Source organism: Manihot esculenta, chromosome 11 (assembly GCF_001659605.2).
Source record: "Manihot esculenta cultivar AM560-2 chromosome 11, M.esculenta_v8, whole genome shotgun sequence".
Lineage (NCBI taxonomy): Eukaryota > Viridiplantae > Streptophyta > Magnoliopsida > Malpighiales > Euphorbiaceae > Manihot > Manihot esculenta.
The window spans coordinates 1,150,836-1,170,990 of NC_035171.2; the positions used below are offsets into that span (position 1 = coordinate 1,150,836).

The 20,155-nt window shown below is 36.4% G+C and overlaps 3 protein-coding genes across 3 annotated transcripts; 1 reads left to right on the top strand and 2 right to left on the bottom strand.

The window, feature by feature from the left end:
• LOC110626218 (protein STRUBBELIG-RECEPTOR FAMILY 6) lies at positions 1-7,673 on the top strand. Its single transcript, XM_043961746.1, has 16 exons — positions 1-307; positions 1,654-1,786; positions 1,888-1,959; positions 2,053-2,118; positions 2,205-2,276; positions 2,404-2,475; positions 2,882-2,953; positions 3,034-3,099; positions 3,199-3,261; positions 3,343-3,644; positions 4,244-4,527; positions 5,419-5,690; positions 6,214-6,346; positions 6,587-6,723; positions 6,898-7,054; positions 7,264-7,673. The coding sequence occupies exons 1-16, from the start codon at positions 217-219 to the stop codon at positions 7,414-7,416; spliced, it is 2,145 nt and encodes a 714-aa protein (XP_043817681.1). The 5' UTR covers positions 1-216; the 3' UTR covers positions 7,417-7,673.
• A 477-nt stretch (positions 7,674-8,150) lies between these two features.
• LOC110626219 (26S proteasome regulatory subunit 7A) lies at positions 8,151-12,707 on the bottom strand. Its single transcript, XM_021772002.2, has 10 exons — positions 12,518-12,707; positions 11,960-12,041; positions 11,672-11,763; positions 11,520-11,597; positions 11,219-11,280; positions 10,832-10,976; positions 10,500-10,718; positions 10,216-10,397; positions 8,687-8,862; positions 8,151-8,509 (listed from the first exon to the last, which is right to left on the bottom strand). The coding sequence occupies exons 1-10, from the start codon at positions 12,602-12,604 to the stop codon at positions 8,352-8,354; spliced, it is 1,281 nt and encodes a 426-aa protein (XP_021627694.1). The 5' UTR covers positions 12,605-12,707; the 3' UTR covers positions 8,151-8,351.
• An 850-nt stretch (positions 12,708-13,557) lies between these two features.
• On the bottom strand, positions 13,558-19,927 carry LOC110625442. Its single transcript, XM_021771031.2, has 8 exons — positions 19,357-19,927; positions 19,193-19,257; positions 18,994-19,092; positions 18,257-18,304; positions 15,594-15,663; positions 15,351-15,422; positions 14,477-14,611; positions 13,558-13,874 (listed from the first exon to the last, which is right to left on the bottom strand). Exons 1-8 carry the CDS (start codon positions 19,546-19,548, stop codon positions 13,731-13,733), a joined length of 825 nt encoding a protein of 274 aa, XP_021626723.1. The 5' UTR covers positions 19,549-19,927; the 3' UTR covers positions 13,558-13,730.
• Between the last annotated feature and the right edge of the window lie 228 nt (positions 19,928-20,155).

A 20,155-nucleotide genomic window follows, 5' to 3' on the forward strand; every position in this document is an offset into this window, starting at 1 on the left:
AAAAAAAAAAAACAGATGTCTTCTGTGGCTTTCAATTATTCTGGCTAATCATGCTTGCCAGCTTCACTCGGACTAGGCAGAGGGGGTATGTCTAAAAAAGAAAAATCTTTTTTCTTAAAAATTAAAAGAAAAAGAAAATATAAACAAGGGGTAGCACCGTAGCAGCAGGAATATTGGTTTGTTGGTGAGGCTTGACAGGGAGAGTTTGAGGAGCTGATGATGGAGATTTGGAGAAGGTGTCATCTGGTAGTGACAGTGACAATATGCATTCTGGGATGTATCAATGGCGACACAGATCCAAATGATGGTAAATTCTGTTACTTTGCTCTCTTCTTCTGCCCTTTTTTGCTTTTGTATTAGCGTGTGTTTTTCATATATAGATATGCGTGTGCTGATCTTCGCCACATCTGCATTTCTTTTAGTTCTTTTTGTGTTAGCTTCTCCTTTACTACTTGTTTTGCACTGCTGTTCCTGCCGCTTGTGACTTGTTATGACCACTGAAAGATCTTTTTCTTTTTAATTATTATTATAAATACATTTGCAGATTTAGTGCTCTCTCTTTTCCTTCTCTTATTTTCTTAATAATTATCTGTGTATTTGAGGAGAAAGCACTTGCAGTATGTTAAAACTGCGAAGATCAATTCTGGGTTGCGGAAAAAGTTCTTTTTCCCCTTTTAAATAATACCATTTCGAGTTTAAGACAGTAAGATGGAATATTGATAATAGTTTTAATGGCGTCCAAAATATATTAATGGGAATTGAGTACTGCAACTACTGATGGGTGCTTGAAATTGATGTGTATATATTGCTGTGCTTGAAAAATACCCAGAATTTGCTTTTGGTGAAAGAGGTGATCTTTCAAACACCCAGCTTCAAGGGATTCCTGATGGAACTTTTTTACTTTCTATACAAAAGAGAACTCAGGTGATTGGCCAACATCAGTAAACATATGAAAACAAAAAAGCCTAAAATTCACTTGTGATAAAGCAGTCTATATGTGGCATTATTAATAATTTGTTTAGCCCCTTTTCATTTCCTTCTAAGTGGTTATTCGATTCTATCCAATGTCGAATTAGGACACAGATGTAGGCTAAGGAAATCAATGGTTGTATTGCAATATTTGTATGAATTAATAAAACTAAAGATCATTCTCTACATTATTCTCGAGTACAAATGTTGCTGTATCTTACATTGTTTTTCATATTCAATTCTCATTTGTTGTGCTGCTTCTGCAAGAAAGGCAATCTCTCCCTTTAATCCTTGTTCATATATTGTCCTAATCCTAAGGTTCCATTAGAAGTAATAGTGAATTTTGGGTATGTGGAAATCCATAGTCATCTGAGTTTTCTGCACCCTGTTATTGATGAGAACATGCCGTGGATTGTTACTATTCTTTTCTTTTGCATTCTGCTTCTGTCAGATCAGATCTGCCAGAGAGATAATCAATCACCATGTTTCCAACTTATGGTTGAGTATCATGACATAAACTTATTCACATTTATAATATTCTACTAGTGATATTATCACTTGTTGCTTGTACGATGAAATTCACAGAACTATCGTAAGAAAACTTCAAGTTTTTGGAAATATGTTTGGCAGTAGTGACTATTAAATGATAAAGTTACCCTATTCTTTTTGCTTTTTGATGTGCAGCTTCTGCTTTAAGAACCATGTACAGCAGTTTAGGTTCACCAGGACAGTTAAGTCAATGGAACTCTAATGGTGGTGATCCATGTGGAGAGTCCTGGAAAGGCGTTACTTGCTCAGGCTCACGAGTCACAGAAATGTGATCTTCTATGGCATTTTCAATTTTTTTTCTGGCCTGCTTCGTTTGAGACATTGCCAGAAGCACTGACTATTGAACACATCTCCATTTCTTTTTTTCAGTAAATTATCTGGTCTTCAACTTTCTGGATCATTTGGCTTCCAGCTCTCAAGTTTGACAGCATTAACGTACCTGTGAGATCCACGGTCTTTTTTATATATTTATTTTGTTGATTGTATCTACAGAGTATATCCTCTCAAGATATTGACCTGGTTAACTTTCTGCAGAGACTTCAGCAATAATAATCTTGTGGGTGGTATACCTTATGGACTTCCTCCAAATCTGACACAATTGTATGTTTCATATTTGAATTAGCTCCCCCCTACAATAGCTTTTATGTTTTTCTTACTATTCATTCCTGATGCTCTTTTGTATGCAGAAATCTTTCCAATAATCAGTTTACTGGAGACATCCCCTATTCCATTTCTGGGCTGACTAAGCTCACATATCTGTGAGCGACTTCCAGTTATTCATTCTTTGAGGCTCTTCATCCAAAGTTCAAAACTGATTCTTTTCTCTCTCTCTTTTTCTTTTTTTTTTTTTTTTTCCCTTTTTCCCTTTCTTTCTCTGGAGGGTAGGAATGTAGCTCACAATCAGCTTCGGAATCAATTGTATGACATGTTTGGCAAGCTTTCTTCCCTCTCCACACTGTGAGACCTTTTTACTTTTTATCAAATGAATAATATACATAATTACTTTGTCATATTGTTGAAGTTTTTTTTTTTTTTTTGAACAAATTAGTCTCTTTCTGTTCTGATGTGCTAAAAAATTACTGATAGCAATCTGTCACTTCCTAATTAACATGACTGCTTTTTTTTAAAAAAAATTTTATGCTTGTACTTTTGATTGTGAATTAGCAATATCTGTAGATTCATTTTGTTATATTTTGCTATAGAGCGAATCCATATTAAGTTTGCTTCCTGCATTCCTATAGCTTGTGGTTCTGAAATCTTTTGAGGTGCTGGGTTTTACTCATTAACAAATTGTGATAAACACGCCAAGTTGGTTTTAGAATTGAATGACAAGAAGCATAAAAAATTTCTATTCCTGCTACAGGGATATCTCCTTCAACCAACTGCCAGGTAATCTACCTCAGAGTTTTGGCAACCTTTCAAGCATGACCACAATGTAAGTTACTGAAAGGTCCATCTTCTCTGATTTTACTACGTGTCTGATTGTCTTACTCATGCGAACTTATCAATTCACAGGTATTTGCAAAACAACCAGTTCACAGGCACTATTGATGTCCTTGCCAATCTTCCTCTCAACAATCTGTGGGTAGCTAGTGTAATTAAATTTTAGAAGTCACATATATTTTCTTACAGTTGACCTATTATGTGGACCTTCATTATACTTGCATTTGCATTTGACAGGAATGTTGCCAATAATCATTTTACTGGATGGGTCCCTGAACAGTTGAAGGACATTAATTTACAGTGAGCATCTTAAAATATCAACATTTGTTCTGATTGCCATACTGAGTGAACTTTTAAAAGATTGGAGTTATCTTGTCACAGGATGGACGGTAATAATTGGAACTCGGGGCCTGCACCCCCACCTCCGCCAGGTACACCTCCAGCCCACAGAAACCCAGGTCATAAATCTGGTGGCAACAGTCCATCTGATAGTGATGCTGGTAGTGGCAGCAAAAAATCAGGGATTGGAGGTGGTGGCATAGCTGGAATAGTAATATCCATCTTTGTTATTGGGGGGATTATAGCATTCTTCTTTGTGAAGAAAAGATCCAAGAGGTCATCTACAGATGTAGAGAAGTTTGATAATCAGCCATTAGCACTTCATTCTTCAAATAAAGTACAAGGTGACCCATTTTTTCTGCATCTTTCTGATTAGGGCATTCATCATTGAATAATTTGTATGGTTTGCTTCATTTTTCTCCAAAACCCATTGCAGTGATAAGGGGATTTTCCGTTCCTTATCTTCCTTTGTCAATGAGGAAAATGTATTTGCTATAACATATAAACAACTACAATGTTAATACTTGTGCATTATGAGTTTATTCTACCAATGGATGAATTAACTAAAGTTCATTGTTGCTGCCAATGACGACAAAAGCAGAACTGATGAATTTGAATTGGCAGGGCCCAGTACATAAAATATTGGAAATGCCAAGGCATTAGCACACAAATATTGTGTCCTTTAGATAACCTTAAAATTCTATTACCATACAATTGTCTTGTATGGGGAAGATAGTGCCAATTCAATTAGGAAAAACTAGTATATATGCCGTTGGAATGTTGAATCCACGGAAAATTTCTTGACTATACCAAGCAAATTAGTTTTAGCTAGAGCGTAGGAGTATATCACTATTAGCTTCTTGATTTTCCAAAATATTTTGCTTGGATTCTTTTGCTTTATCCTTTTCTGACTTTTTCTTTGTTGAATTGTATCGTGTTGCAGAAATAAAGTCTATACAAACTTCCTTCACAGCCAATTCAAAGACATTTGATACCTCAGCCTCCATAAATCTTAGACCCCCTCCTATCGATTGCCATAAATCATTTGATGATGATGATTTTTCAAACAAGCCTGTTGTTGTCAAGAAACAGGTTACAGCTCCTACAAATGTAACACTATACTCCATAGCAGACCTGCAGATAGCCACTGGCAGCTTCAGTATCGACAACCTTCTTGGAGAGGGGTCTTTTGGTCGTGTTTATCGAGCTCATTTTGATGATGGGAAGGTATACTTTTCTCACCTATGAAATTCGGCTGAATATTTCAGTTCAAGGATTACCAAATACTCTTCTGTGTTCTATGTACCAATTTTTACACTTCATGTTGAAGGAGTGCCTAACCCACTAGTAGAATGTCTAAGAGAGAAGGTAGACCTGTGACAAATGTGATGCAACATTGAAAAAGACTCAACTTGGGCTACTTGGCTTTTATGTTCATTGTAAAATAAGGAAATTTATATTTTTAGGTTCGGAATTCTAGTAGGTTTAGCATTTTATTAAGAATTATATCAGGTATATAATTTTATAGTTAAATTTGGTGTTTAATTCCAAGTTTGTTTTGTTTTAATATTCCTAAGTTTATTTAGTTTAGTACCAAAGACACTACAAAGAAGTTCCAGGAGTTACGAAGGAAACTTCGAGCTCATATTTAACTAATATTATTTTCTGGATTAGTGATGCACTTTAAATATGTCTAGGCATTTTACTATTAGAGCTTAGAATTACAGTTATTATTAAGAACTAATAAAAAGTTTTGGGAATTAGTTTATCTAGATAATTTGTTTCTTTTTCTTCTTGAGAACTTGCTTCAATTGATCCTTCAATTTCTTCTCATTCTACATGAATTTGGTATGAGTTTGCTCCATTACATTAAAATGTTTAAATGGCAGCAAGCATATTGCATTTCTGTTACAGACCATGCAAAGTAGACAGGAACACACTCTTTTAGTATGTGCATACACACCGAGTAAATATGCATGTTATTGACCTTTTTTATCCAGTTGAGATGGCACAGGTTGGAGATTTTGGTTTCTATTTTAAGATGTTTAATGCTTTGATGACTTTAAGTTTTAACTTGTCTTTATTGCTTTCGCTTTTTTTTGTTTGTCAATGCTGTAGGTTCTTGCTGTGAAGAAAATAGATTCATCCATTCTTACCTATGATATGAATGATGATTTTATGGAGATGGTTTCAAAAATCTCCGAGTTACATCACCCAAATGTGACAGAGCTTGTGGGTTATTGTTCAGAGCATGGGCAGCACCTGCTGGTCTATGAGTTCCATAAAAATGGGTCGCTACATGACTTCCTGCATCTTTCAGATGAATACAGCAAGCCTTTGATATGGAATTCCCGTGTCAAGATAGCTTTGGGGACAGCTCGTGCATTAGAGTAAGTTAACAACACACGACTAAAATAAGCATGGTTTTCCAATTTTCCCCTTTCTGAAATCAATCTGCATCAGGAAATATAAATACATGTCCCCTCTACTCTCTTTCCCTGTTATTTATTGTTTGCTGATGGTGAAATGTAAGGATAATACGGGTTGTATTACCTACTTGAATGATAGCAGCACTCTACTATTGCTGTTATTGTTATAAATAAACAAAATTGATGTGTAACTTTGCAACTCACTTTCTTGCTTGCAATATCAAGTAAAGGGTGACATCAGCATTATTTCTGGTTGATATGCATCAAGTACCATTCCAGATGCAGCATAGGTTGCTTAGCTGCACCAATATTAAGAGCTTTGATGTTGGAATTTAGAATCCCCATCATATGAAATTCAACTACTTGTTTCTTTGCGATAGGGTTAAACTTTGCAATAAAGATTGGTGTAGGTTATGGTTAACTGGTTATTCTTTTTATGATATTCATGAATTACTTTCCTGGTACTCAAGGGTGGATTTTTCAGGTACCTGCATGAAGTGTGCTCACCATCTGTTATTCACAAAAATATCAAGTCAGCAAACATCCTGCTAGGCGCTGAGCTCAATCCTCACCTTTCAGACTCTGGCCTAGCAAAATTTCTTCCAAACGCAGATCAGGTAACTTTGAACTTTTTCAAAGTTTTATGGTAATGCATCAACTGGCTGTTTTCTTTTTCATGTGAAAAAAAGTTGAGTAAAATCTTATGAGTTTTAGTTAATGCGGCAAATATCGATAATGTGTTTTCTGCATGGAAGATGGTTTATATTGATCCTTTTGCACATTATTTCAGTTTTGGTACCAGAACAGATCATCAATCTTGTGGTATTTGCTGAACATGTTAAGTTTCCTCCACACAGGTATTGAACCATGATGCAGGATCTGGATATGGTGCGCCTGAGGTAGCCATGTCTGGTCAATATACTCTCAAGAGCGATGTTTACAGTTTTGGAGTAGTCATGTTAGAGCTTCTCACTGGACGTAAACCTTTTGACAGGTGAAACGTTGTCATAGGACATGGTCTCTTATTGCACCCCCACCCCCTCCTCTCTCTGTCTGTCTCTCAGTTTGGCAGAAACCATGGCCATCTTGATAGTCTCGTTATTGTATTTGTAGCATCTAAGTAAGAGATTCAGTTAGTTACTGGTCTTGCAATTTTTATATCTCACAGTTCAAGGCCAAGATCTGAGCAATCTTTGGTTCGATGGGCCACGCCTCAGCTTCATGACATTGATGCACTATCTAAAATGGTAGATCCAGCTCTCAAAGGTCTCTATCCTGTAAAATCTCTCTCCCGCTTTGCCGATGTTATTGCCCTTTGTGTCCAGGTAATATATGCTATTTTGAGGAGAGGTATTTATTTTTTAGGTTGTTTCCAAACACCTATTGCAGCAATTATGCCAAGTGGTTGACAACCAGCCAATTTATTCTATTTAGAATAGGGATTGTTAATGCCGAAATTGACTTGTTCATAAGGATGTATATTCCTAGCTACATATTACCGTTTTGATGCTTATTTTTCACTGTATTGTTGCAGCCGGAGCCAGAGTTTCGACCGCCTATGTCAGAAGTAGTTCAGGCATTGGTCCGTCTTGTTCAGCGAGCTAACATGAGCAAAAGGACAGTTGGAAATGATCAAGGAACCCCTCGGAAAGCAGATAATCCAGATGCATTTGATTACATGTCTTAGATGGCAGCGATACCTATGGTTGCTTCTTGTTTGCTTCTTCAAGTTTGTTGAACATAGGTTTTTAGTTAATCTTCTTATATGGAATACTTAGTAGAATTAGGAACTTAATACATCTTCTTGTTGCATTGGATAATGACTCTCAATTCAGATTCGGTGCTAAATTTGTTGAAGACATGGAACATTAATATTGTAAATGTAAACATGCATTAAAAGCTTTGGAAGTTGGATTCCGCTCCAATATCATAGATTTTACTTTTTAACATTCTTGTGTGGAAAGCCAGGTAGAATTGGTAAATTGAGCTAGTTTTCTTGCTGTTGCATCGGATGATGATTTAAAATTCAGTTTTGAGTGCTAAATTTGTGGAATGAAGCTTGAACCCACTTTCTCTTCTCCCTGTTGCAAATGCATGGAACATCAACAATGTTTATGAATGTAACATGGATAAATGCTTTGAAATTTGGATTCAGATAAAAGCCTGAAATTTTTTACTAGCATCAACGTCCGGTTTTAATCCAAGTCAAAGATAACTTGACCCATTTCAGGTAGTTCTAATTTGAAGTCAAAATGATGCTTTAAGTTTATATAAAATATTTTTAATAGCCTTTAATTAACAACAGTTAAACAAATTATTATTGGACGCGCTTAGGCGGAAACTAGCCCAACCCTCGATGTGAAGAAACCAATGATCATGACCCATCAGCTTTCAAGTACCAATTATCATAAACGAAAGGCGTTGCCAGAGAAGAGAAGAATGGAATTTAACATAAATGGTAACCTTACCATTGGAAAATTCAGAGACATGAATCACGCAAAGCTTCAAACACAATCATCAAAAGATGGAAGTCAGTAAAACAGCCATTGCTTCAGATCATCATCCACTTGGATAGGATCTATAACCAGTACCAAATTTGTTCAACATTAAGAAACAATCCGCTCAATTGTAGACCATGTACTTCGGTGTTGCACTGAATTTCTGGTATCCTTTAATTACTTTGTTCACTGCATCAAGAAAATCTTTCTCTGTCACCGTCTTCCTTCGTGCTCGAATTGCATACATTCCAGCTTCAGTGCATACACTCCTAATGTCAGCTCCTGAAAAAGAAAACCACATCAGAAAAACAGTAAAACCCAAATATACTACAGAGCAAATTATGTGCCTTATTTTATAAATCTAACCAAAAGACTCAAAGCATTCTCTACATGCTAATGATTAATTTACAACAATGCATAAAACATAAAATCTACAATTCTCAGGGAAACCATTATTACCTGTTGAATTTGGGCAAAGCCGAGCCAACAGCTCAAACCGGATATCCCTTTCACAGTTCATTGTTCGTGTATGAATCTTAAATATCTGCGTTCTACTTTCCAAATCTGGAAGGCCAAATTCAACCTTACGATCTAATCGTCCAGGACGCAATAGTGCTGGATCTAGAGTGTCAGGCCTGCAACAAGAAATCACACTCCTCAATATTTAAGAATAAAATATTTACCAAAAACTTCACTGCAATTTATGACACCAACAGATCACTCAAATGTGTAATAAAAAAGCCATGAACATACATACATACATACATTTGGACACAGGACAGTTTAGAAATATGACAACTAAAGCCTGAGATTAGGGATGTCAAGCGGGCGGGTTTTCACGGGTACCCGATCCGCCCAAACCCTATTAGAACGGATTTAGGTTTTTACAAAACAGATTTGGGCGGATTCGGGTTTGAAAAATTTTATTCGTCTCGGATTCAGGTAGGGTTCGGAATTAGACTATCGGATACCCGTTACCCGAACCCGATTAGTATATAACAAAACTAACCCTAACCCTGATCCATAATTCCTTTTTTTCACTTTCACTATCCTCTCTCCGTCCGCGCCTCTCCTGCTTCCCTTCCTATAATTCCCAATTCCCAATCGGCCTCTCTCCTCCACCTCACTGACGAGTGCCGGCAGTCCAATCGACACCGGCGATATCTCCTTTCTCTCCCCAGTCGACGATAAATCTTCTCTCTCCCGATATCTCCTTATCTCTCTCCAGTGGCCACATCTCCCACTTCTCAGTTGGAGACAACTATTCCCTCTCCCCGCCTCTCCACAATCGGCGTCGGCAACATCTCCTTTGGCTGGAATAGGTTTGCAATCAAATTTTTTGATAATCAGATCTTTTATGTACATATTGTTAAAGAATTTTTAGTTGCTATTAAAGAATTTTAGAATTTATGAACTATTAATTTGATTATTTGGATATTTACTATTTGATTATTGCTCTCCAATATTTCTACTGGGTTGTGCATATCTTAGGAATAGTTTTAGTTGAATAAATAATTGAGGTTGATATTCATGTTGTGCAAATTTTCTAATTCAGGTTGTGCAAATTTTTTAATTTAGGGTTTGATATTTGGGTTATAAGATCTAAATTTTTAAATTTTTTTCATTGAATTCAATTTAAAAAAATCGGGTTCGGTCGGATTCGGGTATTATACGGGTATTGTTAAACGGATATGGAACGGGTACGGATAGTAAAATTAAAATACTAAATGGATTTGGGACGGGTTCGGAAATTTTATATATAATCGGGTTCGGGTTTGGGTACCCTCAATTTCGCGGATACCCTACCCGTTTACATCCCTACCTGAGATGCACATGGATAGAAGAAGAAAGCAAAGAAAGAAAAAATGAACTTGGTTTCACACATGCAGACCAATGAGACGAGAGCACTTGTGTGGTGGGCAATTTCTACTTAAACAACCTGCTGTTAGGATTTTACTAAAACAAGAAACGTAGTTATAAAATTTAACCTGTTTGTTGCCATAAGAACTTTAATGTTTCCACGAGCATCAAATCCATCAAGCTGATTCACAATTTCAAGCATTGTACGCTGAACCTCATTGTCTCCACCCACACCATCATCAAAACGAGCACCACCTATGGCATCAACTTCATCAAAAAATACAATACAAGCCTTCTTTGAACGAGCCATCTGCAGCAGCATTTTTGCTAAGCAAAAGGCAAACCACAATACTATATAATGAAAAAATGAGAAGCAAAAATATAGATCACTAAGTATGCAGCAACTCTTAACCTGAAATAGCTCACGAACCATCCTTGCTCCCTCACCAACATATTTTTGAACAAGCTCACTTCCGATAACTCGAATGAAACAAGCATCAGTTCTATTAGCAACAGCTCTGGCTAAAAGTGTTTTACCAGTTCCAGGAGGACCATAGCACAGAACACCTTTAGGAGGATCAATGCCAAGCTTCACAAATTTCTCCGGATGAAGCATGGGTAGTTCAACAACCTATGTTCATGAATTCGAACATCAGATATACAGTTAAATATCTAGTCATGCAGTTCAAGGGTTGACAATAATTTTCAACAAGAAAACAAATTAAGAAGGTTAGCTTTAAATACTTCTCGCATCTTTTCAATCTGCTCCTTACATCCGCCAACATCATTATAAGTCACATCTGGTTTCTCTTCCACTGTCATCATGGTCACACTTGGGTCAATTTTTGGTGGCAAAGGAATCTGTATCTGATATTTATTACGATCAACCCTGCAATTAAAAGACATGGGAATTTATGCACTAGGTACCAAACCAGTGGAATGCATAAGAATACTATCAACGAAAAAATATATAAATAAATAAAAGGATTAACAATAACAGCACTGGTCATTGTGGAGGAGAAAATTACACAAAATGATAGAACATATAACAATGCCCATGTAGCACAAGGCATGTTCTGAAGTCTAGTGTGCAGTCAAATTCTTGATTTAGAATGCAGAAAGATAACCTACCCAACACGCATGCCTTCTTCTATATCAGTTGGGGAAACCTTGTCACCTAACCCGACAACAAACTGTATTTGAGAAAATGTAAATAATATTAATAAAAGAACTGCCTGTGACAAAAATCCATACCCAGCGACTGAAAAATAAATCATGCAAAACAAGATCCTACTGGTAAAAGAATCAGGGTTTTTGAGGCATAATTTTTTTTTAATAATAAAAAAAGAGACAACATTATGGTTATGAAGCATCCCACATCTCAATATATCCCCATAATTTGCTTGATTTACAGGCCCTAAAGAAGGTATACCTTTGCAATTTGTTTGACATTTATTACATATTTTGCGTCTTCAGTGTTTGGATTTATTATTTTCGTACACCTCGCCACCTGGTTGGCAAAAGAAATCAGTCCTCTAGAAACACATCAAATAATTCCATATTCCTCGTTTTGTAAACACAGACCTGAAGAGGCTGCTCCTCCTGCATCATTTGCTTATCAGAAACAAGGTCCCACTGACTTGGTGCTGCTAAACCCGTGTCAGACTCCTTAATGCCTTTATAATGAAAAGAAATATTACTAACAGAGTTGAAATATTAACAACCTCATATTAACCAGAGATCTTAAAGAATATGGACCTCAACGAATATATAGATCAAAACATTCTGATAAATTGGCTCTCCTTATATTTGGTACGGGGCAATCATGACAATTCATATCGGTTTCCATTAGAACAGAAAGGAGAAGCATACCACATAAGTCATTGACTTTCTTAGCCATTTCCTTAATTTCCTTCTCCACCTTCTTAATGCTATTAGAATATGGCCCTAAACCCTGTACAAGTGTTAAATCTGTTAATGTCTTGCAAATAAAGTTACCAATGGTAATAAGGAAAAAAGGGATCAAATGTGAGATTTAATCCAGTTCGCACGAATCCGGAATAAGCATGTAATAACCAATAAAATCAGATTAAAGTCATTATCCTGTGCTCAAAAAGGGATAAAATAAAAGATCTTCAAAGAAATATGAAGAATTTGCCAGATACATCAAAAACCCGACTAGTGACTCGACCCCATTGCCAGTCAATGATGAGTAAACGCACAGAACCCACTTAACTAATAAAACGCTAAATCTTAAGCCTGCGAAGCAACTGCTAAATTCCAATTCTATGTTCAACCAAAACATTTCTAACACCATTAATGAATCGAATAAGAGGTGCATGTGGGAAAAGAAAAAAAGAGCAATTAGGGTTCTGAGGAAGCAGAAATTGACAAGAGAAAAGTCAGGGGGGAAAGAGAGAGAAAGATTACATAAGTTTTGAGAAGAGCGATGTCGTCTTCGTCGAGAGGGCGAGGGTTCTTCTCGTCCTTGATCTCATCCTCAGGCTCTGGTGCCATTCCAATTTGTGAATTGTTTTCTTTGATTCTTCGACAGTGCTCTTCAGTCACCGCCCAGCCCTCCAAGCTCCTCCCTTTTGTCTCGAGCAAGAAACAACTGAAAAGAAGTCCTTGGTCTTTTTGACTCTTATAGAAACCGAAAATGGAGGGTCCAAAGGCATCTCGCACGTGTCAACCGTGCCGGCCCAATGTACCTTTCGGGCCAGCTCCCTACGCTCTCCTAAATGAGCCCTAAGCCCACCCGTATTTATCCTCATTTTTTATAGACCATGCAAAGTAAAATTGCGAGGTTTTTCTTTTTCTTTTTTTTTTTTTTTTTGAGGTTTTTCACTGCATTAATTAATTTAGTAAAAGAAAATTTTTAACTAAATTTAATTCAATTAATTAATTTAAATATACTCATCAAACATAAAAATTGTTTGTAAACATTTAATTCATATATTTAATAATATTATAAAATTGGGGCTAATAATTTATTTAATAATAAACAGTAAAAATGAATAAAATAAATAAACAAATGCGTCAAATTATAACTTACAAAGAAGAATAATTTAATTAAGTCGGTTTACGTGGATGTATATAATTAAAATAGATTTTTCTAAGTATTCGTTCATATGCTTGCTATGAGTAAATATAAAAAAATTAAAGTCGATCTCATAGTTCTAAATAATCGTCTTCCACTAAAGCTTATGTTTGATTTTAGATGAAATTTTATCAAAATTCAGCAATTTTTTATTTCATGGAAACAAAATTAAAATTTGATAATTGTGCTACAATTGGAAATAAGTACAATAATTAATTTGACTGGAGATTTAGCCCCTAGAAACAGATCATTTGCTCTAGGAACATTCCAAGTCATATCTTTTCTTCTAGGATGGTCGATCATCCTCATTACAGCAAATCACAATGAGATATACGGTTGTAATAAATCAATCAACGTCAAAATAGCAAACACAACTAAAAAATGGGTTAAATTCTCTTGATTAAAAAATTTCTTCCAATGTGAGCTCGTAGGAAACAGTTATGCAACAACTTGGGGGAAAATGGAATGGATGCTTTTATCCATCAGAATGCCACCTACCTATATTACATTCCAAATGGAAAAAATGTACAAAGCAATGTTAAACTACATTTTATGCTTAAACTTTATAACTTCAATCATGTTCAAATTGAAGGTCTTGCAGATTTTTGAAATAGCACATTTACTAAGGCCATCATTTTCATCTCCGTTGTGAAGAAGTTCCTCGAGCTCCTTTGATGGCTGCAGCACCTATTCACATATTTCACAAGAACACATAAAGCAATATGTGGAGAGGTCGTGACTTTTGCAGCTCAACATTGACCGACTATTTATAAATAGATCAACCTCAAAAGTAAGGTAAGCACAAAGTGATGAAGAACACATACTGCTGATATCAATGCAGGGAAAATTATACCAAATGATAGGCATACAAATGAAAAATCACTTTCAGAGCTAGCATTTCAGTGCAACTCATTTTTGCTTTTTCAGATAACTCATTTAAAATATGTATGGTCTGATAAACATCTCAAGTAAAATTATAGACAGTTAAATAAAGAGAGGGAAAATCGGCATCCAAAAATCACAGCTCTATCTTTTTAAGATTGAACACCTAGTAAACACAACAAAGGTGGACATTCAGGAAAGCATGGCTCAGGTTATAACTTAAGTTAGCCGTTACTTATCAATAGGTATCAAAACTATATCACTTCTTAACAACGGAAATACTCCTTTGTAAGCTAAAAAGTGGAATTTTATCTAAGTTTCAAAAATGATTAAAGAATTATATATATATAGATAGACCAATATCTCATGCATCTATAAATATGTAAAAATTTTATAAAAGAGATTACCCATAGAGAACTTCGCATTTTGTGGACATGATGCTTGGAGCCGCCAGTTTCAGTTTCACATCCCTTCACATTTGGAATGCGTGAATTCTCAGCATGAGGACAGTCTGACACAAGCTGAAGCAGCTTCTCACTCCCCTGTTGTATTGAGATTCAAAATGGGAGGAAAGAGAGCAAGGAAACCATCACTTGATGCTCAACATAGCAGGAAAATATGATGAGAAGTAAAATATTTTAAGATGGGAAAAATCTATTACTTTTTTATTTATTGAGCCCCTAATGCTATTGGCTCCCCAAACTTTCTAATCTAACAGCACTGAGAATTCATTTAATAGCTATATAGCATAAACTACAAAGAAGAGATTCATTTGGCAGAATTAAGAAAACATTAAAAAAAGTTCCACTGCTTTTTCACTGTTGAAAGCATAGAGGTTAGAGAAAAGGAAAAACCCATTCCAAGTGCAGGAGTTCTTTATATTGAGCAGTGCAGTTTTCTTATTCATCTTGAACTGCATTGAAAACTTCTCTTCTTTTCTTTATTCTAGGTGTTAAAAGTCCTCAAATTCAATAACTAGTGAACTCCATAGCACACAATATATACACAACAGAGAAATCTAAAAAAGTTCAGGGGAAAGGTAATGCTTTTCTTCTTCTGAGATTTCTATATCTTTCTTGGATCCCCATAGAGGACCTCAGCTAATTTTGGAATTAGGGCTTAAATGAGTTGAATTGAGAAAATTATGCCCAGTGTGAATGCAACGTGTCCAAATTAGCCTATTGCCCTATGGTACAGATATTTGCAGTCACAGATATAAAAGAAATTCAACTTCTTTTTCTTCTTTTTCTTTTGGGCGTTGCCCAAGAACATATCACGCACCTGGAGAGCTCGCCAATGAGAATAAGTACGAAATAAGACCCAAAAGAATGGTATATTGGGCAGAGGTAAAACCTGCAAAGAAGATATGAAAAGGGATGTGATGCGCCAAGAGAAATTGAAACATAACATAGAAGGTGAAATGCGCAGTTCAAGATGTCTCAAGTGTGAAAGTATACATTTGACAATGAACATGAAACGAAATGAGAATGAAAGTGGACATTGTAAAACTATTCACATACGTACAGTAAATGCACTTGTCAATGGAAGTAAAGAAACGGAACCATAGAAATATCGCTTGTGGCTGGCAGCTCCCCTGAATATCAGACAGCACTTGATTCAGAAATCGTCCGCCATAAAAATTTATAGAATCCAAAATAAATATATAAAAACACCAAAATAAAGTTCAAGTATGTATGTGTGTGTGTGTGTGTGTGTGTGTATTTGTCAGCTGAAGAGCCATAAGGTTCTGAACAAGCAGTTCTCTCTAAAGGTGCCCGATTTCTTGCATAAATTGTTACGAGACCCTTGCAGGTGTATACTCGTAACCAGCAGAAGCAGCAGCCACGTGTAATGCTTATGGAAGTTGAGGATTGAAGCAGTTCCTCATGTTCAGTTTCTAGTCTATTTGTTGAATATTTCTTTATGCATTATGTTAGTGTTTCCATTATATTAGGAGGGTATTTTTCATATTCTGTTATTTCCCTTATTCTAGGAAGTAGTGGCCATGATCAAGTCATGATCCTTTGATGTACCCTATAAATATTTGCATAAACATCAATGAAGAATGAACTTGGAATTTCATTAAGTCTTTGAGTACTTTACACTCAAGAGGTTTAAGGCTCCCTCTTTGAGCCGAATCGTTAATGACCCGAGCAAACAAAAAGAAATCTAGCCCAAACACTCAAACACCTATCCAACCATCTACACTTAGACCCCAAACAAGATCCTTGGCCAGGGACCCTAACATTTTGGTATTAGAGCCGACTGTTATGGGGGACTCTATTCAAGACCAGCTTACTCAACTTCTCAATATCGTCCTTTCTGAGGAGCAGGCTAATCAACTTCGCCATGATAAAGTTGAGCAGCTCCATGCTAAGATGGATGCCATGTCCCTTGATTTAGACTCAGTTAGACAGGCTCGTTCTACTTCTCCCGAAGCAGAAAGCCAAGCTCGACCAAGGCGTGACAAGGGAACAATTGGAACCACCGGTTCTGTGACTACTCGCGATTGCTCCTTTGTGCCCAAATACACCAAACTGGACTTCCCTCGCTATAACGGCACGGAAGATCCTCTTGGGTGGATTAGCAGGTGTCAACACTTCTTCAAGCATCAGTCCACTCCTGATGATGAACAAGTGGGACTGGCTTCTTACCACCTTGAAGGAATTGCCCAATTGTGGTACTTACAGTTAATCCAGGATGTTCCAAATCCTACTTGGGCTGAGTTTTGCTACAATACCAGCTACCATTCAGCTCTTAAATCCACTCCATTTGAGACGGTCTATGGGCGTGCTCCACCTAGACTCCTTTCTTACTTGCCCGGCAATTCCACTATAGAGACTGTGGATGTTATTTTACAGCAACGTGACTCAATGTTGAAGCTCCTACGCAACAACCTTCAATTGGCTCAAAACAGAATGAAACTTCATTATGATCGTTCTCACCGGCCATTGGAGTTCCATACCGTCAGTCATCCATTGCCTCAAGAAAAAATCAGAAATTGGCTGCCAAATATTATGGTCCTTTTGAGGTTTTGGAGCGCATTGGCTCTATGGCTTATCGGTTGAAGCTTCCCCCTGATTCCAAATTACATCCAGTCTTTCATGTCTCCACAATCAAGCCATATCATTCTGATTCTGGAAATTTTGAAACGATTCTCCCACCTATTACTGAACAGCAACCTTTGGTTCCCTTTACTATTTTGGGACAGCGTTGTCGTTCGGGAAAACAGGAAGTCTTGGTCCATTGGAGCCAATCTTCCCCAGCTGATTCCTCTTGGGAAAATGTTCAGGATTTGCTGGCACGCTTTCCAGATTTTACGCTTGCGGACAAGCTTCCTAACGGGGCGGGAAGTACTGTTACGAGACCCTTGCAGGTGTATACTCGTAACCAGCAGAAGCAGCAGCCACGTGTAATGCTTATGGAAGTTGAGGATTGAAGCAGTTCATCATGTTCATTTTCTAGTCTATTTGTTGAATATTTCTTTATGCATTATGTTAGTGTTTCCATTATATTAGGAGGGTATTTTTAAGATTCTGTTATTTCCCTTATTCTAGGAAGTAGTGGCCATGATCAAGTCATGATCCTTTGATGTACCCTATAAATATTTGCATAAACATCAATGAAGAATGAACTTGGAATTTCATTCAGTCTTTGAGTACTTTACACTCAAGAGGTTTAAGGCTCCCTCTTTGAGCCGAATTGTTAATGACCCGAGCAAACAAAAAGAAATCTAACCCAAACACTCAAACACCTACCCAACCATCTACACTTAGACCCCAAACAAGATCCTTGGCCCGGGACCCTAACATAAATCATCATGGTATTCTACTTCCTGTGCTAAAACGATGGTAGTCAGAGCATTTCTTTTCCAGCTAAACATGATTTGGATCTTCATTTGTATAATTGTATATGGGCCCCTTGCAGCCCTCAATCATCCATTAAGATTTTTTTTTTTTTTGCCAAATGTGATATTCCATTACATTGGATTACCATGTGTCCAACTAAATTCATGCAGCAAACCATTTCAATTCACTTCTACAGCTTAAAATTCAGACCACGACTGCATACATAAAAATGATACATGACATTCTGATGATAACTTGGTGATGGCGATGACAAAAGGAACTGAAAAATGAAATTTTCTATCCCCGAATATATCAAATAAGGAAAGGCAATGCAATTACCTCATGGCAATATGCCGTAATCTTCGGCGTACAAGTCTTGCATTTAAACTGTAACATTGTAAAATAAATCCTTTAACGAGGCATAAGAAACCTACTTATAAAAAAAAAACACTAATCTAAAACCTTTTTTTACATCCATATTTACTTTTCATTACATTAAAGATGATACTGCATGTAGGCACAAGAAAGACAGATTTAATTTTTATAATTAAATCAACCGGATATAAACCAAGTGGCAGTTTTAAATTGATGGTTAGATATGCTAATTCCAAACTCCCCCAAATAAGCACATTACCCCCTTTTAGATTCAAACAAATATTGGAACATCATGTATGTAAGCTCATGGATTTACACTTTTGCAGAGTAGGCTTCTTGTACCATAGCACAAGAACTGAACTCATGTCTGCATACTTTATCAAACAATAGAACTTTATAGTACATTATATCACCTGTCTAATAAATAAAGAAGTGATTCCTAAAGCCAAAAATATTCTAAAGAAACAATTGACCAAATGGTGCACTCAAGCCAGTGTAAATGATAATGTTGATGTGATTTTTGAAAGTATTTTTCACATGCATTACATAGAAAGCTATGTCAGAAACATTGCTGTTAAACTCATGAGTCAATATCAGTACAAGTATACAAATTAAATAATTAATCAAGGTTATCATTTTGCTTTGAAGCAAAGGAAATGTTAGAATGACCCAATGCGATTAATGGGAAAGATAACAAAAACCTGGAGGGGTATGTAATTTCAACATCAGTGATCTCCTTGGATATAGATTTTAAGAAAATCTCAGATGGCTTAACCCGGGCCAAGAGCTTCAATCCCAACCTGCAGGCATCAATTAATTTCAATGACCGAATCAATTACTAAAGAACAAATAATGACTGTACATGACAAAAGAGCAATATGGGGGAACAATACAAAATACCCATGAATCTTATTCTTCAAAGAGCCCTCTGGTGCCTTCTGTAGACCCATCCATGCTCTATTCATCTATTTTGGGAAAAAATAACAAAAAAGAGAACACATTAATCCTAGAAAAAAAAATTATGACCATAGATAGAAATATAAAAAATAAAAAAAGAAATGTGCCTTGTTGGAGACAAAATCAATGAGAAGCTCCGCATTGTGGGCATTGGAGTTGGAGGATGAGATCTTCTTCCAGAGTTCCTTCAGAGTGGAGGGGGTGTAAGCTGAGGCTTCCTCAGCAATGGAAGGATCGCTGGATCTGCTAAAACACCAATTCCTTCCTCTCACTGGGAACACCACCAATCTCGCCCTCATGATTCTTGATTCTAAATTTTAAACAGAACCCACTTTCTTGTTTGGCTTTTATATATAAATTCTATACCCAGTATTTGATTCTATAGACAAATGGATGCCGCAGGAGAATCAATCAATAAAAGAAGGATGTGTGTATATTCCAACAAGTCAGTGAAGGAGAAGAAGAATAAGAATCTCGAATCGTGTAAAGACCAAGCCAAAGGAATAAATAACAGAAAAGTGTTAGCTTTGACGAGAGAACACAGAAACTGAAAGAGAGAAAGCAGGAGGAGAAAATGGAAGAAGCGGCGGGCTTTTCCCAGGTCAGTTGCACAAGGAGAGAGAGAGTGTGAGAAAGCGCGCGTGCGAGGCCGAGTCATGTTTAGCGTCTCTCATCTGCTTCCCACGTGCGCTTTCTTTTTTGAGGCAATTTTAGATTTTATCTTTTAAATATGATTAGACGTTACCAATTAATTAATATTGTATTTACCAAAATCATTAAAATGAATATAAAATTTATCTTATTTCAATTAAATAAGAACTTTACACTAATAATAATATTTTTTAAAAAAGGATTTTTAGCCTTGATCAATATCTTTCCACAATTCAGTTTATACTTTACACCAGG